The 24,535-nt window shown below is 40.2% G+C and overlaps 2 protein-coding genes across 2 annotated transcripts; one reads left to right on the top strand and one right to left on the bottom strand.

Moving 5' to 3' along the window:
• Positions 1-3,611: 3,611 nt before the first annotated feature.
• LOC115057223 (actin-related protein 2/3 complex subunit 5-like) lies at positions 3,612-12,768 on the top strand. Its single transcript, XM_029524163.1, has 4 exons — positions 3,612-3,893; positions 7,115-7,188; positions 7,678-7,854; positions 8,643-12,768. Exons 1-4 carry the CDS (start codon positions 3,623-3,625, stop codon positions 8,703-8,705), a joined length of 585 nt encoding a protein of 194 aa, XP_029380023.1. The 5' UTR covers positions 3,612-3,622; the 3' UTR covers positions 8,706-12,768.
• Positions 10,831-23,493, bottom strand: rnf2 (ring finger protein 2). The gene is made up of 9 exons (XM_029524162.1): positions 23,435-23,493; positions 18,916-19,012; positions 18,347-18,507; positions 16,772-16,854; positions 16,519-16,651; positions 16,316-16,415; positions 15,037-15,209; positions 14,520-14,709; positions 10,831-13,436 (listed from the first exon to the last, which is right to left on the bottom strand). Exons 2-9 carry the CDS (start codon positions 19,000-19,002, stop codon positions 13,335-13,337), a joined length of 1,029 nt encoding a protein of 342 aa, XP_029380022.1. The 5' UTR covers positions 19,003-19,012; positions 23,435-23,493; the 3' UTR covers positions 10,831-13,334.
• Between the last annotated feature and the right edge of the window lie 1,042 nt (positions 23,494-24,535).

The following is a 24,535-nucleotide window of genomic DNA, read 5'->3' on the forward strand; positions in this document are numbered from 1 at the left end:
CTTGATTTTATTTTGTCTTGTCATTTCCTGTTTTATTTTGACATTTTTAACTCTCCTCTCATTTCAGAACACTTGCCCTTCCTGTGTAGCCTGTGCGTCTCCCTGATTACCATTGTTTCCACCTGTTCCCCATTTCCCCCACTTCTTAAATAGTCTGACTTGCCCTGGTCTTCTGTCAGTGTGTCATTGATTCATGTCCCACACCACCATTATGGCCATGCTACAGTCCTCGTTTCTTTGTGTAAGCTTTTGGTCTTTGAGTACATTTTTGTTTGTAATTTCTATACCTGAGTTAGCCCTTTTTCCCGTAGCCTTTTGTGTTTCCTCTGCATGAGTGACTTTTTGTTTGTAGATTCTTTTGGATAGATTAATGTTCATAGCTTTTGTGTTTTCCTTGTTAAGTGATTTTGATTTCTAGTAACATTTTCATGTAATTTCCTTGATCCTCCGCTTAGTACCGTGAGTGAGTTTCTCTTGTTTTATTAGTCAGGTTTTTCCTCCCTATGGAGTGTGTTTTGTTTTCCCCCTTTTTTCCTCTAGTGTAGCGTTTATACGTCTTTCGGGAGTGTTTTTCTTTTTTTTTTTTTTTTTTTTTCCCCCTCCCTCGCAATTTAGAATTTTTGTGACTTTTTTTTAAGTTAATGTTTCATAGCCCTGTTTTCTTTTTTTTTTTTTTTTTTTTCACTCGGTTCTCAGATCATTGTTGCCAAGAATAAAGTCTGTGTCTTACAAAGCCTTTGCATCTAAGTCCCAGCCTGACGACCCTAATCCCTAAATGGAAGTAATTAATTGATGTGAAAAAGAGGAAATTGTTTTTTTTTTTTTTTTTTTTTTCTTCCCACTGCGATTCTGTTAAAGCCATGCAGTGAAGTGCACTGTACTGGTGAGAGACCAAGGGTTCAGCCTGCCCACATCTTACACATGTGATGGCATGGAGATTGTAGCAACATCCATCTATCAGAGAGAACCTTCTAGAAGATAGGGCAAATAGTAACAGAAGAAACAGGATTAAATCCCCTAAAATCTGAGACACTTGATGCCAATAGTCACTAAAGACCAGCTAAAACTGTTAACTGGATGCTGTGTTTCTCCTTTTGCATATTTTAATTTATATTCTGTTTATATGATTCTTTATACCTGTCTGTTTCAATGTAAATAAGTTTTTGGAAGGGTATGAATTCAATCAGACATTTTCTAATTGAGTTGGAATCTTTGGGGTTTTGTACTATAATTTATTTGTAACATTATGCTCCAAGTTCATTCATTCATCTTCTACGGTTTCTCTTTCCAGGTTGGAGGGGCTGCTGGGGCCAATCCTGCCTCACTCTGGGCAAGGGAGGGTTCTGGTCACCAATCTATCATAGGGCCAACATCCAGTGACAGACAAAGATGAACAACCACTCCCAGTCAGACCTAGAGGAAATTTAGTCATCAATTAACTTAAACATGCATGTTTTTGGATGGGTAGAAGGAAAGCGGGATACTCAGGAGACCCATGCAGGCACGGAGACAATATGCAAACTCCACACAGAAAGGGCCCCGGAACTGAGCCTGCAACCTTCTTATTGTGGAGTACCAGGGCTAACCACTACGCCACCGTGCTGTTCTGCTCCAAATTTAGTTTGTTAAATAACTCTATATGAATAAACATTTGATATAATGCACATTATTTCCATTAGTAATTCATTTTAAACAAAATTTACATTATTTTTGTGAAGAATAAATTTAAGTAACAAGGAGCCACTTGGGAGCCGAAAGACCCACTCTTTTGTGTGAGCCAAGCTGAAAGAGTTGGGTCTTTAAAAAGAGCTGGAATTCTCATCACAAACATACACAGACACCCCCCACCATCCTTCCTGAGGAGATTTTCTAGTTAGTGCCTCGGGGACCTGTACAGAGTCACTAATGTTATCCTGTGTGTTTCTTTCTCTTCTTTATATTATTCCTCTTCTGTCAAAATTTCAACTTTTCATTTGTCTTTTCATTTGCTATATATTTTCCCTTAGAGCAGCTGATCAACTGACATGGCCACACACACTATGACATAGACATGCACTAAAAGATAGATACATATACACGCATATACTCACACCCACACACACACACAAAATATGGTCTATCAGCCTCTGATGGACATGTCCACAATCCATATCTCCCATTTGCCTCAATATCATTTCTCAGGAGAACAGCAGAACGGTTAATTTTTTTACATCACTCTCCTATACGCCATTTTAGGCTCTTGAAATACCATACACTGTTTCAGGAACTTGTTGTAGTAGTCACAGTCTAGTCAGTTTTCTGATAGAACTTACTGTTTTGTTATAAGTCGCCCTAGTTTGGGGCTCATTTTGGCCTCTCTGCATCTGCTCTCAGGCAGTCATCCTAGCAACCCCGCAGCTACTGGTCACAGTTGCATGTGTGAGCAATGACTTAACCACAGACTGCTCTGATATTTAAGCAGCTGATCACACACCCTGATATATACAGACATGTGGACACAGAAAAACAATCAATAACAGATACATATTGTAGCGACTGTTGTCAGTTTTGTGTCACTGCCCCTTTCCAGGAACTTCATTCATGCTTTCCACAGTCCACATCCAGAATCAATGACTCATCCAATCACAACAAACCCCGCCAACCTCGAAACCCCGCACCCGGAAGTTTATAGAGTGGAGTCAGGGACACCGGGAGAAGATAGTCGGCGTGTGTGAGTTTGTGAGAGAAGCCAGTTTACGCTCCCATCTACAATTTTTTGAATTATAAACATTTAATGGGGTCAAATTGACCCCAAGGATTATAAGAGAGTTAAAAGCCTGTGTGGACAGTCAGGAAGTAGCATTTGTGTCAAGAGGTCATAAACAAGATCACAGGACAGGAAAGGGGCTTTTGTGTGATCTCTACCAGATGCTACATGGATAAAACTAAACTCAAGCCAGAGAATAATTGTCAGACTTGTCCAATCCAACTCTTTTCCAACTCAGCTGACTAGTTAGATACAATGGTGACTTGTTGCTTGCTTCTCGTATATATAACCTGGGGGAAAACTGAACATTGAGCATTGTGATGCATGGGTTAGTTCTTTGTCCTACACAATAAGAGTACTTTGTTTGATAAATATTTTTTGTGAAAATGAGCAATATCCTTGTGTATCTTTTGTGGTATCTTTTACTTGATTATCTACCAATACACACCACCAAATTCACACTGAAACTAACTTAACGTTGTGCACAATTTTTTTGAGTGTGTCAATGAAAATCAGGCCTGTATAATTATGTGCACAACATCAAATATAACATAAAGCAATGACTTGTAGTTTTAAAGGCATTTAAATATATGGGTCTCATTCTTTTTAAAGCCACACCACAGCTCTTTTTCAGAGGTTTAGTGGAGTCCAAGTCTCCCAGATATTGTGCACTTACACAGTGGGTCAAATTGTTTGGACTGATCAGTGTAGAGGGTGTAAAGAACGGTAATGTGCTGCCTCATGTTAAAGTCCATCCAATCCAGCAGGTGGCAGCAGGTGGTTGATTAGCAACCGCTGATAAATCCAAGGAAGAAGAAGGAAACGATTAAGCTTTTTTTTTTTTTTTTTTTTTTGAGGCGCTATGGTCTGAATTCAATGCTTGGCTACCGCCAGTGTATGTTACAAGGAGGAGACAGCAAGGAAGCAGCTGATGTAGGACTACTGAGCTGCAGAAATCTGTTGTCCCGAAATCCTGATTTTCTTCGATCACCGCCGATTTTCCCTAAAATGTCCAAAAACACCGTGTCTGACCGCTTCAGGAAAGTGGACGTAGATGAATACGACGAGAATAAATTCGTGGACGAGGAGGACGGAGGAGAGAACCAGTGTGGGCCGGACGAGGCAGAAGTCGATGCTCTGCTCAGACAATATCCTTTCTCAACTTTTGCTGTGCACACTTTATTTTCGTGCTAACTCGACACGGTTCAACACAGCTCATTTGTGCCTGTAGCGTGTGGGCTGGAAAAAAGATATATGGTTGGTTCGTGTTTCCCGGTATATCTTTATATACTTAGGGTTGAAGGTTTGCTTATCTGTCGAGTAATTCTCAACATGTTGCTTCCGGGTGTCAGTGACGGCTGTGGTTTCCCCGCCGCTGTTTGGAGTTCATCGTGACGTCACCATTTGGTTTGTTAACAGCACGTTTAAATGCACAGTAAAGTCAAGCTATGGCCATAGCTCGATAAAACCATCTTGTATTATTTGTCGAAATCATGTCGCCTCAGCGACGATAGGTGGCGATAAGCACTCTTTTGGTTCGTAGGTAAGGAGCCACTACCGATTAACCTATGACGTCACAGACCATAACAGACATGGAAAGAAAATACCGGTGAGCTAACGAGGTAGCCTCTGTATCCTTTGTTTTGTTTTGTTTTGTTTTGTTTGCGTTCTGACACAAACCCCTAGGGCGGATGGGTTCTTTAAGGGGTGCCTCGCCATTGGCTCATTAGTTTTTGAGTGACAGCTCCATAGCTGGAGCAAAATTAATGTATGACTCGGTATAGTTTGTCTTTTTGGCTTTTCTAAGATACTGAATTAAGTGTTATATCCAACAATTTATCGGTATCAGATGTACTAGGTACCAATAAATAACAATTTCTTGACACCAATCCCTGAAATCTGTCCATGACTGCTTTAGGTCCTTCTCTGGTCCCACAATGTTAAATTGTTCTACAAAGAGAAGATGACAGTCAAGATACATTCAGCTTCCAGTGATTCTTGTGATACTTTTTTTTATTGACAAAGGTTATCATCACATGCACTTACATATCTAACTTAACTAGAAAAGAAGGGTTAGTGTTAGTGTGTGTAGGGGTGTAGGTGTGTGGTTAGCTAGCTAGCTATTATTAGCTAGCGTTAATTCAATAAAAACTTTGTAACCAAAACATATAGCAAGACACAGACAACATATATGATCAATACTTACGTGTTAACGATCATGTTTGTGTGTGTTTACATGTTTCCGGGGGCGCCCATAGACTGTATTGTGGTGCCAGAACTTGGTGCGCTGAACAACTTCCGGGGCAATTAGTGAGTGCTCCCTTGCCAACCTGAGAGGTTTGTGTCAGAACCACAAACAAAAAATCAGGGAGCACAAGTGCAAAGCCAGCAGTGAGAAAGAAATAAAGGCAACTGTAAACAAAAGGATATGTAATGAAAAGAGTAAATAAAAGATTGACACTTCACACAATTCTCTTTCAAATTTGTATTTTTGTTTGATATCTTAAAAGTTTTGTTTGAATATTTTGGCTCAAAAGTAATTCCATACTCTCTCAGGATTGGCATACATGAATGAAAATTGATACACATGTATCATGACAAGCTGCACAAAAAAGTCTCCAGGACCCATGCGCTCACTCCAAGGAAGTTGGCCATTTTTAGATTGTTGGCGATTTATAACTCCTCCTACAGTTTTCATTCAAATGATTTCATAGTTGTTCAGTATCATCTCAAGACCATGAAGAATTAAATGAAAATTATCAAAATCTTTTTAATCGCTTGTACTTGCTGGTGGTGCGGCGAGTTTTGAGGCTTTGCCATAAATAAAGGAAATCTTCATAACTCCAGCATACATAGTTCATTCAGGTCTAAATTCACCACACATAATCAGAGTCTGACTTTGAACATGTTCATGTATTAATATTGAGTCAGACTTGGTGTGCCACCTGCTGGACACAGGAAGTTATTCTCAAGGATCAGGCCACATAGATGGACATACTCCTCCAATTTTAATCAAAATTACTTCACATTCGCTGATTATTATCTCAATACTTTGAAAATAAAAAATTAACATCTTTTTTGCCAGTTTTCCTGAGGGTTATGGTGTTCTGCCTATTTCGACGAATAGACATAAGAGAAGAAGTCCACATAACACAAGCATGCATTTTCAAAGCTGTACCAAATTCACCAGATATGGTCAGGGTCCCACCCTGAACACATCTATCTGTTATTACTGAGTGACACGCAGAGCACTATCTACTGGACACAAGATAATAGCTCAATACACAAACATAATCTCCTTTTCACAATATGTACACAGTGTGTTCTCTATATCCTACAGTATAGCATGATGATTTCAGATTAATGGAAGTTCTCTAGCGCCACCAACTGGAAACCTAAAAGGACATCATTGAAATAAGTCTTGCAACATTGCAACATTTAAATTATGAACATGAAAAGTTATCAAATTCTGTCAATACTGTTACATTGGCGGCAATTTCGATGCGTCCCCACATTTTGCACACATAACACTCCCACCCTGAGCACCTCGATGTGTCAGTACTGAGTCACACACAGAGCACCACCTCCTGGACACAAGAAGTTGGCCTAGTAACACAAAGATCACGTTGCGTTCTCATCATCTTGACCTAAGCTTGGTGGATGTTCTCTAATGGTGTATATTGGACACCATCACAGGACTTCATCATAACTCTTGGATGTAGTATCTAATCTGCACTAATTTTTGCAAACATGTTCAGACTCCTGCCCTGAGCATGTCTATATGCCAATACTGAATCATATGTATGTAACAGCCTAACAACATAGTCCTATTTTCACGACATTTACAGGGTGTGTTCTCCATATCCTACACTATGACATGACATGCAATCAGATTGAAGGATATTCTGTGGCATCACATAGTGGCCACTCATTTTGCACACTTGTTCAGACTCCCACTGTGAACAAATCCATGTGTCATTACTGATTTGCAGACATAGTCCTACCCACTGGACACAGGAGGTCAGCCTCATTACAAAGACATCCTCTGAGTTGTATGATATTTACAGGACGTGTTTTCCACATTGTACACTTCCACATGATGTTTTCCCGCTCTGGTTCAGCGTGTGGTGATCGATCAGGTCTGTTGCCCTTTTGTGCAGGATAGGGCTCTTGCTCAAATTTTAGGGTAAAATTGAAACGTAATGGCCACCACTGCAACTACCACATTGTGAGCAAGCCCACATTAGTGCCCACTGGGAAGGAGGGTGTGGCTTAAAGAGCCCTAAGCTCTGACAAAGTGTTTCTGACAGGGCAAATATGGTATTAGATGTACTGAAGGTGAAAACTACAGTCTTTGACTATTTTTCAAAGGGAACATGAATGGTGCGCTTCATACTGTGCTGAAGAATCCTCCAATCAACACCAAGAACCAGAATACCAAGGTACCAGTTTATGCATATCTCAGTAAATTATGCACAAGAAAATTGCAACTCCCTTTATTGAGCTTATTTAAATGTTTCATAAGCAAACTGACTTTAATGTCTTTTTCTTGACTTTCTTGCTTGAACTGATTTTCTAAGATGTTTTATAATGTCCAGGAATGACTCAGTTATTTAATGCAGCAAAGGGGAGGAGCGGAGTTGTTGAGTAGAAGGAAGTTAATAAAATTAACATGTTTATCCTGTCATGTAAAATCAAAAGAATAATAATAATACTATGAAAACAAACAGCAGCAATTAGAACTAACTAATGACTTGTAAGAAATGTTCTCCCAAATGCTCTTAAACAATTATGAACCTGAGCACATCATGGAAGGTTTGAATAACAGTTTTGTTGTCCATGGAGAGCTAAGTCAGGCTCTTGACAATCACCGGTGTGAATGTGTACATATGCCTTTGCATGTCTGCATGTGTGTCTCTGCATGTGTGTAGGAGCGAGCAGAGCTGCTGGTGGTCAAAGTGCTGAATAGTTTTAAGAGCAGTGATATAGAGAAAGCAGTTGCTTCGCTGGACAGAGCAGGAGTGGACCTGTTGATGAAATATATCTACAGAGGCTTTGAGAAACCCTCAGACAACAGCAGCGCTGTACTGCTGCAGTGGCATGAAAAGGTAAATTTAACCCTTGAGTTGATTTTGATTTAGTGTCAACATTCTGCAGAATTTTGGGGAATTACATGAGTAAATCCAGACTAAAGCAAAGAAACATTTAAACCTTTGCTTTTAATGTACTGGTACGTTTCTTTTAATGAAGTAAAATTATTTCATCATACTAGTGTTCTTTGTCATGTTACTTAGTTTCACTTTTAGATCCTTAGATGTTACGGCTGAGATTCTGCTGAGACAATTCTTAATGAGATTAAGAGTAAGCAAAAAAAGCAACAGCATTAACATTTGCATTCTTGCATTACATTTCATGGACATAGTGTAACTGTATTTATTCATCTTCTACCACTTATCCATTTCCGGTTCATGGGGAGTACTGGAGCCAATTTCAGCTCACATTGGGCGAGGGTGGGGTACACCCTGGACAGGTCGCCAGTCCATCGCAGGGCCAATATACAGAGATGAACAACCAGTCACTCTCATACTCAGACCTCTGGACAATTTAGAGTTGCGAGTTAACCTAGACATACATTCTTTGGACGGTGGGAGGAAACTAGAATACTCGGAGGAAACCCACACCGACACGGGGAGAACATGCAAACTCCACACAGAAAGGCCCCAGGCTGGGAACTGAATCTGCAATCTTCTTGTTGTGGGGCAACAGTGCTCATCACTGCGCTGCCCCTATAATATGATGTTGTATTTGTGTTTGACAGACCAGGTTCTAGTATTTATGTGAATAAGATTATCTAACATAACATTTGATGTGTTTCACCCTGTGCTTGCACCTTCAGGCTCTGGCCATAGGAGGGGTGGGCTCTATAGTTAGAGTCCTGACTGCCAGGAAGACTGTCTGATTGCCAGCACCCAACAAAGTATCTGGATGTTGGTCAAGAGTCTGGTCAAAGACAAGTCACTGGGGCTGACTACAGACACTACAGACCCCAAGTCTCTTCTTTCTTCTCTGCTCTTGGATGTTACCCTATTTGTTTTTGGCCCAGCACTAACTTTATTCTTGATTCAGCTCCCTCCCCCTTCTTTCTGCAATCAGTTTTCAGTTACACCTCTTGGATTTAGCTGTGCTAAATCTGACAGGGAGGTGCTGGCATCTCACTGTCTGTTTTGGCAGCTGCATGGGAAGTAGACATCCTTCAGATGCTTTGCTTAGACAAATTCATTGCTCCTTTCAAACTGCTTTACCATTGCAGGCTCACCATTACAGCTAGCTCCTCTCTCCTTCCTCACCTTGAAAATGTGAGTCTTTCAGGTTGAGGAAATGGATTACTCTGCGTTTGACCCAGTGAATGCCGGGTTCTTTTTTCCTTAACATTGTTGGGTCACGGAGTAGTTTTTTTTCTGCTTTGGGAAATTCCACATCGCTTACATTCCTTTCATATCTGAAATAAAGGAAAGAAATGTGTGCTAAATGCCCTCTTAATTAGTTTCAAATGTCTGTGATTGGCCAAACAACAGAAGAGCTGTGGCCTGACTTCTCAGTGCACCTCTACTAAACCTGAATGTCTTTCCGGCTTTAGCATGTTACAACATGAGACTGGTAATCAACTGCAGTAGCTTTCACATCAGTCCTGAAATTTTTATCAATACTTTTGAAAACCTTCTGTAGCTTTAAAAGCTAACAGCAAGGCAGTATTTTAAAAATTAAAAATTTACCCAAAATGCCTTACAGCCAACTTAAAAAGGTGTGTGTAGTTTGGTAAAAGAATAGTCTATATTTTAGTTTTTCAGAATAAGATGCCTCATAACCTCTGAAGATTGATACTGTGTTTTATAGACACTTCTGGCTGGGAAATACTCAAACTATGAGACTCTTTAATGCCTCTAAAATTCTGTATGGCTCTGTTGACATGACAGGAACTAAAGCTGAATGTGAATACATAAAGACACCAAAGCTTAAATTGAGTCCTCTTTTTCCCCCTGCCTTCCAGGTGTTCATAATTTTTATTCAGCTCTATTTTATTTCTTGTAGGACAACTTCAGTTCTACTATGTCAATATAGGAGTGGGACCTAACTATAGTACGCCAAGAGTCCATTACGATGCTCAATAAGTTAAACATTTTATGTCAGTGAGGACACAAGCAGTATGAGTGCATTTTTGTTCGAACTGATTCTGGGTTTTCGTCCTAAAAAGATGCAGTTTGTAGCCTCCATACACACTGACAGCAGTTGAGACTCACCTTTGATCCAATAAACTGTTTATCTCAGAAGTAGAAACTAGGGGAAATCCTTTATCATGAATTTGCCAGTTGGATCAGTTGTTTTATAGAGCAAGTACTCAAAAGAAGTCAAATGTGAAAGTCCAATCTCGACCAAATAATAATAATAAAGAAAAAAACAAACAAACAAACAAACAAAAAAATCTTGTGACATCTGTGCTGATGAAAATAATGACATGCAGCTGAAATAGCTGCCAAAAGTTTAAGCAGCAAGTTTTTCTGCCAGACTAACAGATATTGGTTAGTCTTGGTTAGTCATATCATCGGTATCAGCACATAATTGAGAAGGGGCGATCGTTCTTAGGTTCAGAAATTGAACGTTGTTATGACGAATATGGATTCAGTTGTCCTGAATTAAACTTAATATTGTAAAATCATACCTTATTTTTCACTATTTTGCCATTACGGCCTGTATGTTGTTGTGAAACCCTGGTTTGTTTATTCCATAACTTCTGAGACTATCAGCTGACATACATGTTACACACCGCAATCGTAACATCCTTAAGCCAAAACATGAACAGAACAGCACAGCAACAAGATCATACATGTGAGAGTTCAGCTGTTAATGAAACAAAAAATGATGTCCAGATGCAGCAGCAAGTTGTACTATTGCTTTTTCCATACCTGATGTGAACTGTAAATGACACATTTAGGTGGTTATCCTCAGCAGTAGTGGCAGTGCCGCGTTAACTTTAGCTGACCTCATTGCAGTACTGCCCATCAAACATCACGGGACAATGCACCACATCAGGTTCACCATAAAAGACATTTTAATACCAGGACATTTAAAGCACAAACATATTCAGCTTCACATTCAGTCACTCTAATCCTAAAAATGTGTTCTGGGCTTTCTGTCCTTGCATTAAGTCACACTGCTCCAGTGGAGTAGCAAAAATGTGTGTCATACAAAAACAGAAATATATCCTAATATGTTCTGTGATATAATGTTGGTAATGTCTTCCAGTAAAGACATACAATCATAACCCATTGGTGATGCAACAGAGGGAGTAGTTTTGTTCAAATAGTCGATAAAATGGTCAATACTGCAATAATACAGTCACAAATGCCCTCCCTTCCCATCCCACCTTGCTCCAATTACACAGACTCTCTCCTCACCATGGTACAAAAGACATTTATAAAAGACAAGTAAGCCACAGATATTATAAGACAGTTTGTTTCTATAGGCAACAGATCAACACAACAGCTGTGAAATCCTCCCTCACAATACAGGCCTTCCCGTTCAATGATGTTTTACAAACCTTGCTGATGGAGCAGCTGGATTTCTATCATGGTTACACTGGTGGCACTTTTGTCACCAGAGCTCCAATTCTTGGTTCTTGTTAGTGACTCCATTTGCAAGCAGCAGCTATTCAAACTGTCTCCGTTCTCCGGTTGTATTTGAAAGCCAAAAGAAATGTCAAAAAAGTTCAGGGAACACTGAAAATAGACAAACAAAAACACAGATTTGCCTGATTCCACTTCATCAGCTTTGCATCATTGTGTGTAGATTTTTTATAGATGTGTCTGAGCTACCCCTGGCTTTTCAAAACTATCAAGTTCCTTCCTGTGAAAGCACATTTTGCCTTCTAGTGTTCAAAAATACAGTTTACATTTTTGTCTGATCAATCAAATCAACATTGTATTGGTAGCAATGTGTGCGGAAGCTGAGAAAGTCAGAATAATTTGATTTTCAGAAGCTACTGAAATCTAAAGGAAAAATTGTGGTTGTTTATTCCAATTAAAAACATGCATATGTGACTGAAAAGCTCTGCCTGAACTGTAACAAATCCATTGAATGCATTTCTTTGTTCATTTACATTATTGCCACCCTCAGGTTGGTGGAATAGTGTAGCAGGATTGTATATCGCTTTACATGTGTGTGAGTATGTGCATAAGATAAACAAAACATGAACTCGCAAAAAAACAAAAGAGCAAAACAGATCCATTGTGCTGGTAGAAATCAAAACCCCATGCAGAACCTTTAAGGAGCAATTCAGAAGTTTTCTTTTTGCTACACAGCCAAAATTTGCATTATCAGTTATTTTTTTGTATTTGAGAACTTTACACTACATGAGGTGAAAAAATTATATCTGAACAGCTACTTGTTCTGGGTAGACTGACCACTACAGCGACTACTAAACCTAAGTGGATCAGGCAGGATCATAACTTGTGGATTAGCATCTTGAGTTCAGCAGAGAAAAGGGTGCAATAGCAGGAGGGGTTCTTAATATCTCTGAACACAGTTGTTGGTGAGTAAAGGAATGAAATATCATTCTGAACTTTCAAAGTTTCTTCTGATCTTACAAGTAAACAACCGTTAACTACAGCAGCAAACTAACACATAGTTCATTTGGCCACTATTGATTATAGAAAGTTGAACCTTAAAACAATTACGAAGTAAAACATTTCAGATTTCCTTCTGGCAAACTTCCAGTAAATCACTTCAAAGTTTTATGATTTCAAGAAATACTTTAGTCTTCCCAGATTCAATTATATCTAATTAAAAGTACAGGAAGGAAATTTAACAAAAAGTTGTACCGATTAAATATTTAAATGTTTAAGATTCAGTGGTATTTATATATCAATGTGGAAATTTTTTTCTTTCACATTGAATTTCAAGTAGATTTTTTAGTTTACTCTATCCATCTAAGTTATTATGGCCTGTGTTGGCGTCTATACTCAGGTCTACAGGCATATATATATATATATATATATATATATATATATATATATATATATACTGTTGACATTGACCTGTATACACAGTATTATTTTATGCTGTTTTGTAGATGTCAAGTCAAAATTTCAAGCCTTTCATAAGTTTGACAGAGGGAATTTTTGTACCTATAGCTCAACCATTGGTGTTTGTCTCACAGCCAGATCCTGGACCAAGAACTGGGACCTTTGATAGTTCACACCAATAGTAGATAGTGGTGTGCTGGATTTGTTGGAGAAAATGTGAACTCACTGTTTGCAGTCCATTATCTGTAATTTACCTGCTCGCTGCTGTAATGATCTGCTACCTTCTACTTAAAGAAAGCTAGAAAGACAGAAAGATACAGAGTATATAAAACAATTTTTCTTTTTTTACAAGAGTCCTTTGGAGGGTGTCACTAACCCCCTCTAATCTCCTTCAGACACAAATTCCTCATGTGTATGCAGGTATAGATGAGTCCATCTGCTTACTTCTTCCTGGTGTGTGTGTGTGTGTGTGTGTGTGTGTGTGTGTGTGTGTGCGTGCGCGCTTGTGTCTACTTGTGTTCTTTAGTGGGGGCAAAGTAGAGCTCCATGGGTTTGTTCACCTTCCAGTACTTTTCACTGACCAGCTCCAGAGAGAAGGATCCATTCAGAACCTGTGGACAGAGTTAAACAACTGAAACATGCAGCATTTTTTCCTGCTCTGAGTTGAACTCGTTACCCTCAGTGATGCAATATGTGAACCAATTAATATTGTTTATGTGCCGAAAATTATTTTCCCCTGCCTTTTTACTTCTCAATTGAAGACCATAATCAACAGGACTCTATTTTTATGTTTTATTTATTATTAATTTTTTTAAATACTAGAATTAAGAGGAAACCATATATATATTTTTAAACATGAAACAAACACGAAGCAAAAGACAGTAGATTCTTTTTATCCAAGATGCACTTGGGACTTGGTAAAGCACTAGGATACAATCATCATAATAATGAAACCAGCACCGCACATTTAGTTCTGTTTAAGTCAAGGTCTTATAGCCATTTTTTATTTTCACTTTAAACATTCAAATGAATGTGCAAATGAATAAACAAATGAAACTTATTTAAAATAAATTCACAGCATTTCCAACAGTTTGTGATGTTGATTTTTTTTTATTTTACTTTAGCAAGCAAGCATGACAGCTAGTTCTGCAAAACATATAAAATCATAAGGGGAAATCATTTTTTATTATTCCTTCATTGTAATGTTGTCCCTGTGCATTCTCATAAGCTTCAATTTATTTTATCTTGTTATTGTAATGCACACTGACTGATAAAACAAAACAAAGGGGGAAAAAAAAACAAAAACACCGCACACCATGTAATTTTCTTACTAGGGGAATTATTATATACTATCTGTCAGGTATAAAGCTAAATAACATTGCACTTTAGTATTGTATAAAGCTGTTATCGCTCAGCTTTTTGACAGATACCCCACTTCCCATCATAGGAAAAGCAGCACTGTTCTATCCAACTGACCAGGACATCATTCTTTTACTTTTTTTTTAATTTATTTCAGCATTAAAACCTGTGCTTTTCCTATAGCACCATGTCAACATGTCATCAGTTAAGACTGTCTATTAAAACAACATGCGATGACTGTATTCATAAACAGTAATACAGGTTAGAAACATGATGCTACTGTGAAAGCAGTGCTGTGTTTTGTGTGTCAGTGATCATTGTGTGTGTGTACTCACAGTGAACTGGTTTGCAGCAGTGGGTATGTAGATGGTATACTGCTTCTCTGAAGCTGCCTCCACATTAACAGGACTGGCCTCAGAGTTTCTTCTCAACTCCTCCAGAGCCAATCGGACCGCCAGGTATTTTGACAGGTGATCCACTGTAGCGTTACCAGATGTCTTAATGTAGCGAGGGACAAACTCCACACTGCAGACAAACACACACAATGAAACATATGTAAACAAACAGGTAGGTACAGCTGACGAAAGAAGTGATGTGGTCTGATACTTACGACTGATTTCATACATATTACTGTATACTATTTGGGCACTGTTCCAAATGGAAGAAAGTTTGCTGAAATCAATGGGTTTATGCAAAATACAAAAACCCACTGGAATTACAATGGACAACAGTAAAACAACAAATTTTCTCACAATGTGAAAACTTTCTGAACACCCAGGCAGCCAGACTGAGTTACAGCCAACATTTAACTTGATTAAAGTACCAGGTTAAAGGTCACGAGCATGACACTACCTGTTGTGACCTTCATCTTTCTCCATCAGGGTGGGATGTGGCCTAAATACAAGCTCGATTTCACTTGCACCACCATCAATTGCAGAATCCCCGCCCCCATTCTCAGCAGCGTTATCCATGTCCAAACCGCTGTCATCACTTGTCTTGGTGCGTTTGATACTCGGGCCTGCTTCCTGGAGAAAGAGATGAAGTACATATTTTAGAAAGACTGGAAAGTCAAAAAAAAGTGAGGGAGATGACACAGACCACAGATCAGATTCATGACACACAGAGAGAGAGCGCATCGTGTCATACTCCAAAAGCCACACCAGAGGGGAAAAAAACTGGCAGCACAATTTAAAAAACACTGTCCAGTACTTAACTTAAAACATTATTTCAACATGTCAGATGATCATTTATTATTATGTGGGTCTTTCTCATTGTCCCTTCTCCTTGCCTTCATTTTCATGGACAAATGCTCCCACTGAATGGCTGGAGGTGACATACATCGATATTTACAATTACCTGATCGATTCCCCTGATAAGATAATCATTTAACCTAATAAAAATCAAGTCTTGCATACGTTAGGCTACATCGACACTACTACAGCATCATTTTAAAATACCTTTTTATAGCCAAAAAAAATTTCAAATCTGCCCCACTTTATCCTGTTAAAATGTAGTTGGGTGGACGGACATTAGCCTTGGTAAGATTCAACTCCTACAATTAGCCTTGCCAAATAGACTTCAAAATAATTAATGCACATAGCTGTGTTATCTTTTTATTACCTTTATAAAATATTATATCACTTATGTTACAAAATATTCTTATTGGCATGAGAAGAGTATCCAGTGAGGGATAATTGCTTGTTATATATCTTCCTTTTTGTTAGGAATATACACTCACACAACAATAAGAAATTACAGCCCTTTGGATGCCCATAACTTTTTTGTAAGTGGACAGCTAGCGTCTTTCTGCCTGTATCCACTTCTCTTGTCTTAAAGACAAATATTGTCTATTCAGCAGCTTATAAAAACTTTAATCAGGGTTCTTTACCTTGTTAGTGGTGCATTCTACCACACAGCAACTTTTTCGGCATTTGTTTGTTGTTTGCTTGGCAAACGGAGAGTGACAAGAGACACCTTCACACAATACAAAGCCAATGGAGAGCTATTGATTGTTTTCCCCTCTGGTGTGGGGCGGGGCTTAAATGTGCTCTGTCAATATGGGCAGGTGAAGCACTTAGGCTGTTGGAAACATATAATTTCAAGAATGAATATGCTATGTGTGATTACACACCTGGTTACTGTGGACAGAAGCATTGCTACAGTGGGATGAGTCCCCATTGTCTTCAGCTCCACTCCCGTTCTCCACTGTATGCCTCTTGCCACGCTGCAGTCTGACAGCAACAAAGACAAATTCAGTTGATCAGGGTTTGATCAGAGTTTCATGTTTGCCTCTGCATTATCGGTGTTTGTGTGTTCTGAGAGCACTCTGTTCACCTGGTCATAGCCTGTATCTTCAGCCCCTCTTCTATGCTATGCGACAGAGCTTGCTGGTTGTTGTGTTTGCTGATACGGGCCAACACCCTCTCCTGGTGGGCTTCGTACTCATCTCGGCTGGGATAAATTTTACCTGGAATGGGATAAATGGGTTTAAAACAAATGTCTACAATAATTTTACTGTATTTTGACTTACTCAACTGTCACAAGTTTCACATCATTCTGATTAAGCTGCCTATTTGTGGTTACTTACTTATCAGAGCATCGAAATTTGGGTCTGGGCGCAGTGACCTCTTTGACACCAGCTTCTTACGACAGGTAGGGCACTCTTTATTACTATAAAAACAAAGAGGACGGACAGACATTCATCTATTTCGATCACGTTGCAGGCTGGCACCAATGAGGCAAGGAAAGGTACATGCCAGTACTAGATTGGTTTCTGTCATATTGTCCAGATATGATTAAATCCAACAGGAGGGCTACTTACTTATTTAAGCATGAAGATTATGTACAACTAATGCCATTGCCTAACCTAAATCTAAATGAAAACCCAGAAGATTGGTCTGTTCTGTTAGAAAGTGCTCTAGAGGGAGTACTGACGTTTTATGGCTTTATGTAAAATTTTTCTTTGTTTTAATATACTAAGCTGTTAAAAGAAACAAACAACATAACAATGTAGTCAAATCTGAATGCATTTTAATGCACTGAGTACTGCTAATTTCGCTGGGTTCCACTGCAAAACAGTTTATCATTTTTATGTACCTTCATAAAAATGACAGTAAAAACATTCAGAATCTGAAATGTGTAGGTGCTTCAGACCACGTGTACATATCAGACCCATGGAAAAAATTTGCAAAATTAAGAACGTAATATTACTATAATTCATATGACGTTTGTTCTTTGTTACTACTGGGACAGAGTCCCATCATTTGTACTAAAACTGCTTTATGAGGACACAAGGAAATGCTCACAAGGTTTTCAGCACTATTTCATGTTATACATGAAAAACTGTGAACTTATTCTTTTAACAGTAACTTTCATTATATAGGCAATTTTTATATAAATGATGTAAGCTCCAGTCAATCAACTTTATGCTGACAAATCTGACTTATCCCACAAAATAGCCAACATAACATTTTCCCAGATTGTTATTTGACTTTTAGATCATATACATGCAGATTTTGGCTGATGTAAATTACATTTTGATTAGTGAGGCACTTCACCAATGAAAGTCATGCCACTTATTTGGATGCTGTCTGTTGTGTCCAAATAACATCAAGACTTACTTTGCCTCTACTTGTCTACTTGGGCCAACAACAGACTTACAATACAATAACAATACAAGTCAACTTTTGGCTGTTGACTAAAGCTCAAGTTATCCAATGTTTGTGTTAGGTCAAGACAGTCACTGAGCAGTGACTGGTTGAAACACACAGTTTGTACTGGAAACAAGCACAATGGAACTTATTTTGCAAGCATCCAGTGAAACGTGCACACACACAGCTCAGAAGTTATCATAGCTTTCTTGCTCAACTAGCCCTGACTACATGGCTACCTAACAGGGCTAAGGTTAGACAATGGCATCAGATTTACTTAACTTTAATTTAACTTCAACATAACACATTATTCTTTAAGCTGAAAATAAAAAAAATCATAAGCAGACTAATCCCTTGTGTTTCTCTTGTCTGACTTTGGAGACCAAACCTGACATCTTCCCTTGCCTTTGAGGTAACCATTATTCATGATGAATTGCTCACTTCGTTCCAATACCTAGGTGAGATGACAAGAAGCTAAATACCTCTACATGGACAGGGGTTTCTACACTCACCCAGATCTCAAAGCTGTGATGATACAATCAGCACAGAACCGGTGCAGACATTCTTTTGTTGTCATTGTGTTCTTCAACATGTCCAGACAGATAGGACACATTAATTCACTATGCAAGGACCTGGGCGACACTGCTATCTCCAGTCCATCTGTTATAGCTTCCTGTAAAGGTACGAAACAAAGTGAGATGCTGGTTAATACCCACTCAGACACATCTGTAGAGTGGTACACACCTGATGCAGGATAGTCCACAGTTCTGAGTGATGATTTTAAAATCTCATAACCACAGTAAATCAGGCCCCTCATTTAGGATACTGTACAAGTAAGTATTTTAACTCAGATTGTTATAACATTAACTCATTAACTTTTGCGTTTTATGTATGTGCCTCATATTTTGATTTGTGGTATGTTTGTCCCTCTGAGAAAAGTTTAGCCAAACTTCAAAATGACATGGAATAAATGTGACATTTAAAAATGATTTGTGTTACTACATATGAAATGCATAAAAAAGCCAAAAGTAAACGATTTCAAATTAAACACGTAAGGGAATTGATAGGGTATAATGGTTACCTGTGGAGTTCTCTGTAGCTCATACAGACTGAGTTCCCAGGTTTTACTGAGGGGTTGGACCCCATTGGTCTGAACTGTCTGAGTCATTGCAGCAAAACTGAAAGACACACACAAAAAAAAAAAACATTTTCTGACTTTCTATGATGCTTTGGCCTCTGCAGATTAATTGTATCCTCTGAAATCTATTGTATTTAAGCAGAGAAAGCACTTCATATTTGTCTCACATTTACATAGAACTTCCTCCCTGGAGAACCATCACCTTATCGTGGTGGGGAAGTTTGTGTGTCCCTATGAACTTGGCTGTGTTGTCTGGGGCCTCATGCCCCTGGTAGGGTCTCCCAGGGCAAATTGGTTCCAGGTGAGGGGCCAGACAAAGAGTCGTTCAAAAGATCCCATGGAACAACGAGTGAAGAAAATAGTGACCCTCCCCGGAGGAAGCCTGGGGCCCCCTTCTGTAGCCAGGCCTGGAAGGAGGGCCGTCCGTGAGCGCCTGGTGGTCGGGCACACCATGGAGCCCAGCTGGGCATACCCCAAAAAAGCAACGTGGCACTTTCTTCACCCCGTGGGACCACCACCTGTGGGGATAACCGATAGGGTTGGGTGCGCAGCCAGTTGGTGGCAGTGAAGGCAGACGGCCCTGACGGGGCTCCAACGGGAAGGAGCTGGAGCTTGTGCGGGAGGTGGAGCGCTACCAGTTGGATCTGGTGGGGCTTACTTCTATGCACAGCCTTGGTTCTGGGTTCCTACTCCTGGAAAGGGGTTGGACTCTATTCTTCTCTGGAATATGGGGTGAGGCGCCGGGCGGGTGTGGGGATACTCACAAGCTCCCTGCTGCGTGCCACTATGTTGGAGTTTTCCCTGGTGGACGAGAGGGTCGCCTCCCTATGCCTCAGCGTTGTGGGGGGGGGGACTCTGATTGTTGTTTGTGTGTATGCCCCAAACAGCAGTTTGGAGTATTTTGCGAATTTAAGGGGACTCCTTTAGGGAACTCCATAGTTCTATTGGGGGACTTCAACGCACACGTGGGCAATGATGGAGACAACTGGAGGGGCGTGAATGGGAGGAACGGCCTTCCTGATCTGAACCCAAGCTGTGGTTTGTTGTTGGACTTGTTGTTGGACCCTGTGCTAACCATGGACTGTCCATAATGAACACCATGTTCAAGCATAAGGATGCTCATAAGTGTTCTTGGTACCAGAGGACCCGAGGCCAAAGGTCAATCATCGACTGTGTGATCATGTCATCTGATCTGAGGCCACATGTGTTGGACACTTGGGTGAAGAGAGGGGCGGAGCTGTAAACTGATCCCCACCTGGTGGCGAGTTGGGTTAGGTGGCGGGGGAAGACTCAGGACAAACATGGCAAGCCAAAACATGTAGTGCGGGTGAACTAGGAACGTCTTGAGGAGGCCTCTGTCCAACAGACTTTCAACTCCCACCTCTAGTGGAGCTTTTCTAGCATCCCTGTAGAAGTTGGGGACATTGAACCTGAGTGGTGGATGTTTCTATTCCCGGGGATTGATAAGATCCATCCGGAAATGTTGAAGGCTCTGGGTATTGAAGGACTGTTGTGGTTGACACACCTTTTCAATATTGCGTGGAAGTCTGGAACAGTACCAAAGTAGTGGCAGACTGGGGTAGTGGTTCCCTTGTTTAAAAAGGGGGACCAAAGGATGTGTGCCAATTACCAGGGCATCACACTCCTCAGCCTCCCTGGGAAAGCCTACTCCAAGATTCTGGAAAGGAGGGTCCGGCCGATTGTTCAACCTCAGATTGAAGAGGAGCAATGCGGATTCCGTCCTGGTCGTGGAACAATGGTCCAGATCTTTACTCTTGCACATATCCTGGAGGGGGCCTGGGAGTATGCCTATCCAGTCTACATGTGTTTTGTGGTCTTGGAGAAGGCGTACGACCGGGTTCCCCGGGATATGTTCTGGGTGTTGCTTTGGGTGTATTCCCAAAGCGAGAGCTGTGTCAGAGTTCTCGGCCCTAAGTCAGACTTGTTTCCGGTGGGGGTTGGCCTCCGCCAGGGCTGCACTTGATTTTCATGAACAGGATATCAAGGCATAGTCGTCAGGGAGGAGGGCTGCAGTTCAGGGAGTTGAGGGTTACATCCCTGCTTTTTGCAGATGATGTGGTCCTATTGGCTCCATCGGTCTGTGACCTCCAGTGCTCACTGGACAGGTTCACAGCTGAGTGTGAAGTGGCTGGGATGAGGATCAGCACCTCTAAATCTGAGGCCATGGTTCTTAGCAGGAAATCGGTGGCATGCGTACTCCAGGTAGGAAATGAGTCCTTACCCCAAGTGAAGAAGTTCAAGTATCTTGGGGTAAGATGGAGCATGAGATTGGCCAGAGAATTGGAGCAGCAGCGGCAGTGATGTGTTCGCTCTACTGCACTGTTGTGATGAAGAGGGAGCTGAGCCAGAAGGCAAAGCTCTCTATCTGCTGGTCAGTCTTTGTTCCTACCCTCACTTATGGTCATGAGCGATGGGTCATGACTGAAAGAACAAGATCGTGGGTACAAGCGGCCAAAATGGGTTTCCTCAGGAGGGTGGCTGAATTCTCCCTTAGAGATAGGGTGAGAAGTTCAGCCATCCGGGAGGGACTTGGAGTAGAGTCACTGCTCCTTTGTATGGAAAGGAGCCAGTTGAGGTGGTTCGGGCATCTGATAAGGATGCCACCGGGACACCTGGCATGTCCAGCTGGGAGGAGGCCACGGGGAAGGCCGAGGACCAGGCGGGGAGATTATATCTCCACACTGGCCTGGGAGCGCCTTTGGATCCCCCAGTCAGAGCTGGCCAATGTGGCCAGGGAAAAGGAAGTTTGGGGTCATCTGCTGGAGCTGCTACTTCCGCGACCCGGGCACGAATAAGCAGATGAAGATGATGATGGTGATGATGATGATGATTTAGATCAAACTTGGATTTTTTGTTTTGCTCGGGGATACTTACACTCCTGAATTCTGCCCTAAATACACCTCTCATACTGCACATATTTTTATATAGATAAATTTTTTGCCCTCATCCAGACTGTATAGCAGTTCACACAGCAAATACATTTCAAGCTAATTATAAGTGCCTAATAACTATATAAGAGATTTAGATAAATTGAAATTCCATAAACGCTTTTTTTTCTCTTTTAGAACCAAATTTATAGAGACAGAGATCACACCCTGTTCTTGTTATTTTACAGATGGACACTTCTTATACTGGCAGACAAGAAAAAAGATTACAAGAAACGTCTCTAAGGCCACTCACACATTTTTTTCACACATTTTCAAGGTTACAGTAAGCACCTATTGATGCCATCATTCTACCAACTTGAAGGCATTTCAGATGATATCTAAAAATTATGAAAATACCAAATATGACAAGTACTGAAATTACATTAAATTTTGTATTATAAATGTTGTAGAGGTTGGAAGTCCAATTAGAAAATCTAAACCTAAAAAAAAAATGCTCCTGACAATTTTACATTATCATTCTGGCAGTGAAATACCTGCAATAGGATATTTATCATTCCCCAGAAGTCGGTCATGGTTTTCTTAAGTTCTTGACCAAAGTCTTTTGTTCATTGAGAGTTCATAAAATTATCTTTGCCTCCCGACCTCACAGCTTTTATTCATCAGCTAAAATATCTTTGAGCCAACCAGCGGTTACCTCTTATCCTGGACACTGGTGGGCCCCTAAAGAAGAACCGCATGATCATGAATGAAGACATGTGGGACATATATTTGCTCTCAGGCTGCCTTGATTCATGACCATACTGCCAAACACGTGACACACACAGAGAGGACAGTGGGGGTGGTCTACATTAAACCTGTGCTGTTCAATGCAAACCACATCATCTTAAAAATGTACGAAACAAGCAAACAAAAAACACGAACAGAAGCATTTTATTAATTAACATACATCTCCAGCGTCTTCTACAGAACTTCTGTGTCTCTGTGCCGGATTCATTAATTCGTGTCAGTAAACAAAACCCAGTGTCTCACGACTCTTGTCGTGAGATACTCCGGTTGGTGTCTTTCAGCTTTCACCTTCTGGCTCAAAACAATGACCACAACCGATTGAGAGCCAACCAAGCCCAGTTTATAGACAGAGCCCAGCACATATTTCATGAGATATCTGTGCTGCTCAGCTAATGCGACTAGCTTCCACAGAGGACAGCTATTTTACGTAACAAAATACGATAAAGAAATAGCATATCTGAAGTCCTCAGTGGACAAATAACACACAGGCACGGGGAGCAAAACGCTCTTGTCAATTTAAACTGTTAAGTTGATGATAAAATGAACTAACGTGTGATAGCTAGGGAATCGTGAATGTAATGTGTCGCTGTGACAGAGGGAAAAACAACAACAGAGAAAAGAGCCCCGACGCATCAGTCTTGGGGAAAGAGCTGACGCCTTTTTCTACCAAATTCCAACATTAATGCAGTTGAAAAAGTCAGTAACACACGAACACATAGGCAACATATCCCAAAATCTTACAATAAAATGATTGTTTATTTACTTACGTTTTCAGTTGTAGATATCAACCGATCCAGGCAGCGAGTTCAGACGAAGGCAATATGGCGGATGCAGATGAAGCGATGCAGTCTGGGAAATTGAGGCGCTATGGCAAAGGTGCCACGGAGCCCCAAATCAAACAGGGATGGAGGATCACGGTAAATTGAGAACAACTGGCACCGTATCTCTTTACAGATTAATTGCCATACAACATAACGTTCAAAATTATATATTTGGATAAGGACAGTTTTATTTCTGCCCCACATTGGATCTAGTCAGGTAATGGAGCACAGTGCATACTAATGAACAAATTCAGTGGCATGCACAAATTGAGTACATTTCAGAACTACAAACATTAAATCACCAATTAGTTTACACTGAATAATGTTAATCAAGCGTTAGCATAGAGAAGAGGGAATCAAGTCTTTTTTGTTTGCAGTTAGGTCCGTGCTTCTTTTCCACTTTGTCGATTTGTTTGCCTCGGAATCACTTTAAATTAATTCATCCTCTCGTATTCACTTCATCCAGCGTCTAGCGGAATGGAGTTTTACAGTGATACCACTAGATGACAGAACCTTATCTTTGCTTGTTAAAACTAGAAGGTAGCTTTAAGTAGCCTATACATTTCATTTGCAGGTCATCATATTTTCTTATGAACGGCAGTGGATGTATAATACACATTGACTAATCAAATGACTTCAGTACATTTCATTGGGAAGCAGATCTTCTCCCTGTATAAATGGAATGTTGCAAATATTATTATGTATTCAACATTCAAACACAAATACACAATGGGATGAATTTGAATATTGCTGTTTGATTACCTCACAGTTTAAGTGATTGCCCACAAACTGAGGGAGCAAGAGAAAAGGTAATTATAGATTGATGTTTTCAAGAAATGCAGGGTTAGGGTTAGTGAGTAGATTTATTCATACCAATCAAATTACACACTGGTTATTTCCCCTACACATTTTCCCGAGAAAAAGGTAGAAAGAAAAACAGACAGCAGCAGGATCACACTGGTCAAACAAACATGTGTGGTTGTGCATTGCATACGTTAGTGAAGCCATTACTTTATTACAAGTCCTTTTGTCCTTTTATTTTATTTT

Source organism: Echeneis naucrates, chromosome 17 (assembly GCF_900963305.1).
Source record: "Echeneis naucrates chromosome 17, fEcheNa1.1, whole genome shotgun sequence".
Lineage (NCBI taxonomy): Eukaryota > Metazoa > Chordata > Actinopteri > Carangiformes > Echeneidae > Echeneis > Echeneis naucrates.

What these genes read in the sequence shown, in the direction of transcription:
- rnf2 (XM_029524162.1), bottom strand. Translation starts at nt 19,002, where the DNA reads ATGACTCAGACAGTTCAGACCAATGGGGTCCAACCCCTCAGTAAAACC. An exon ending in AGCTACAGAGAACTCCACAG is followed by an intron (nt 18,508 to 18,915) that starts GTAACCATTATA and finishes GTACCTTTACAG; the next exon opens with GAAGCTATAACAGATGGACT. An exon ending in ATCACAGCTTTGAGATCTGG is followed by an intron (nt 16,855 to 18,346) that starts GTGAGTGTAGAA and finishes TTGTTTTTATAG; the next exon opens with TAATAAAGAGTGCCCTACCT.
- LOC115057223 (XM_029524163.1), top strand. Translation starts at nt 3,623, where the DNA reads ATGCTTGGCTACCGCCAGTGTATGTTACAAGGAGGAGACAGCAAGGAA. An exon ending in AGTCGATGCTCTGCTCAGAC is followed by an intron (nt 3,894 to 7,114) that starts AATATCCTTTCT and finishes GACTATTTTTCA; the next exon opens with AAGGGAACATGAATGGTGCG. An exon ending in TGCTGCAGTGGCATGAAAAG is followed by an intron (nt 7,855 to 8,642) that starts GTAAATTTAACC and finishes TTGCACCTTCAG; the next exon opens with GCTCTGGCCATAGGAGGGGT.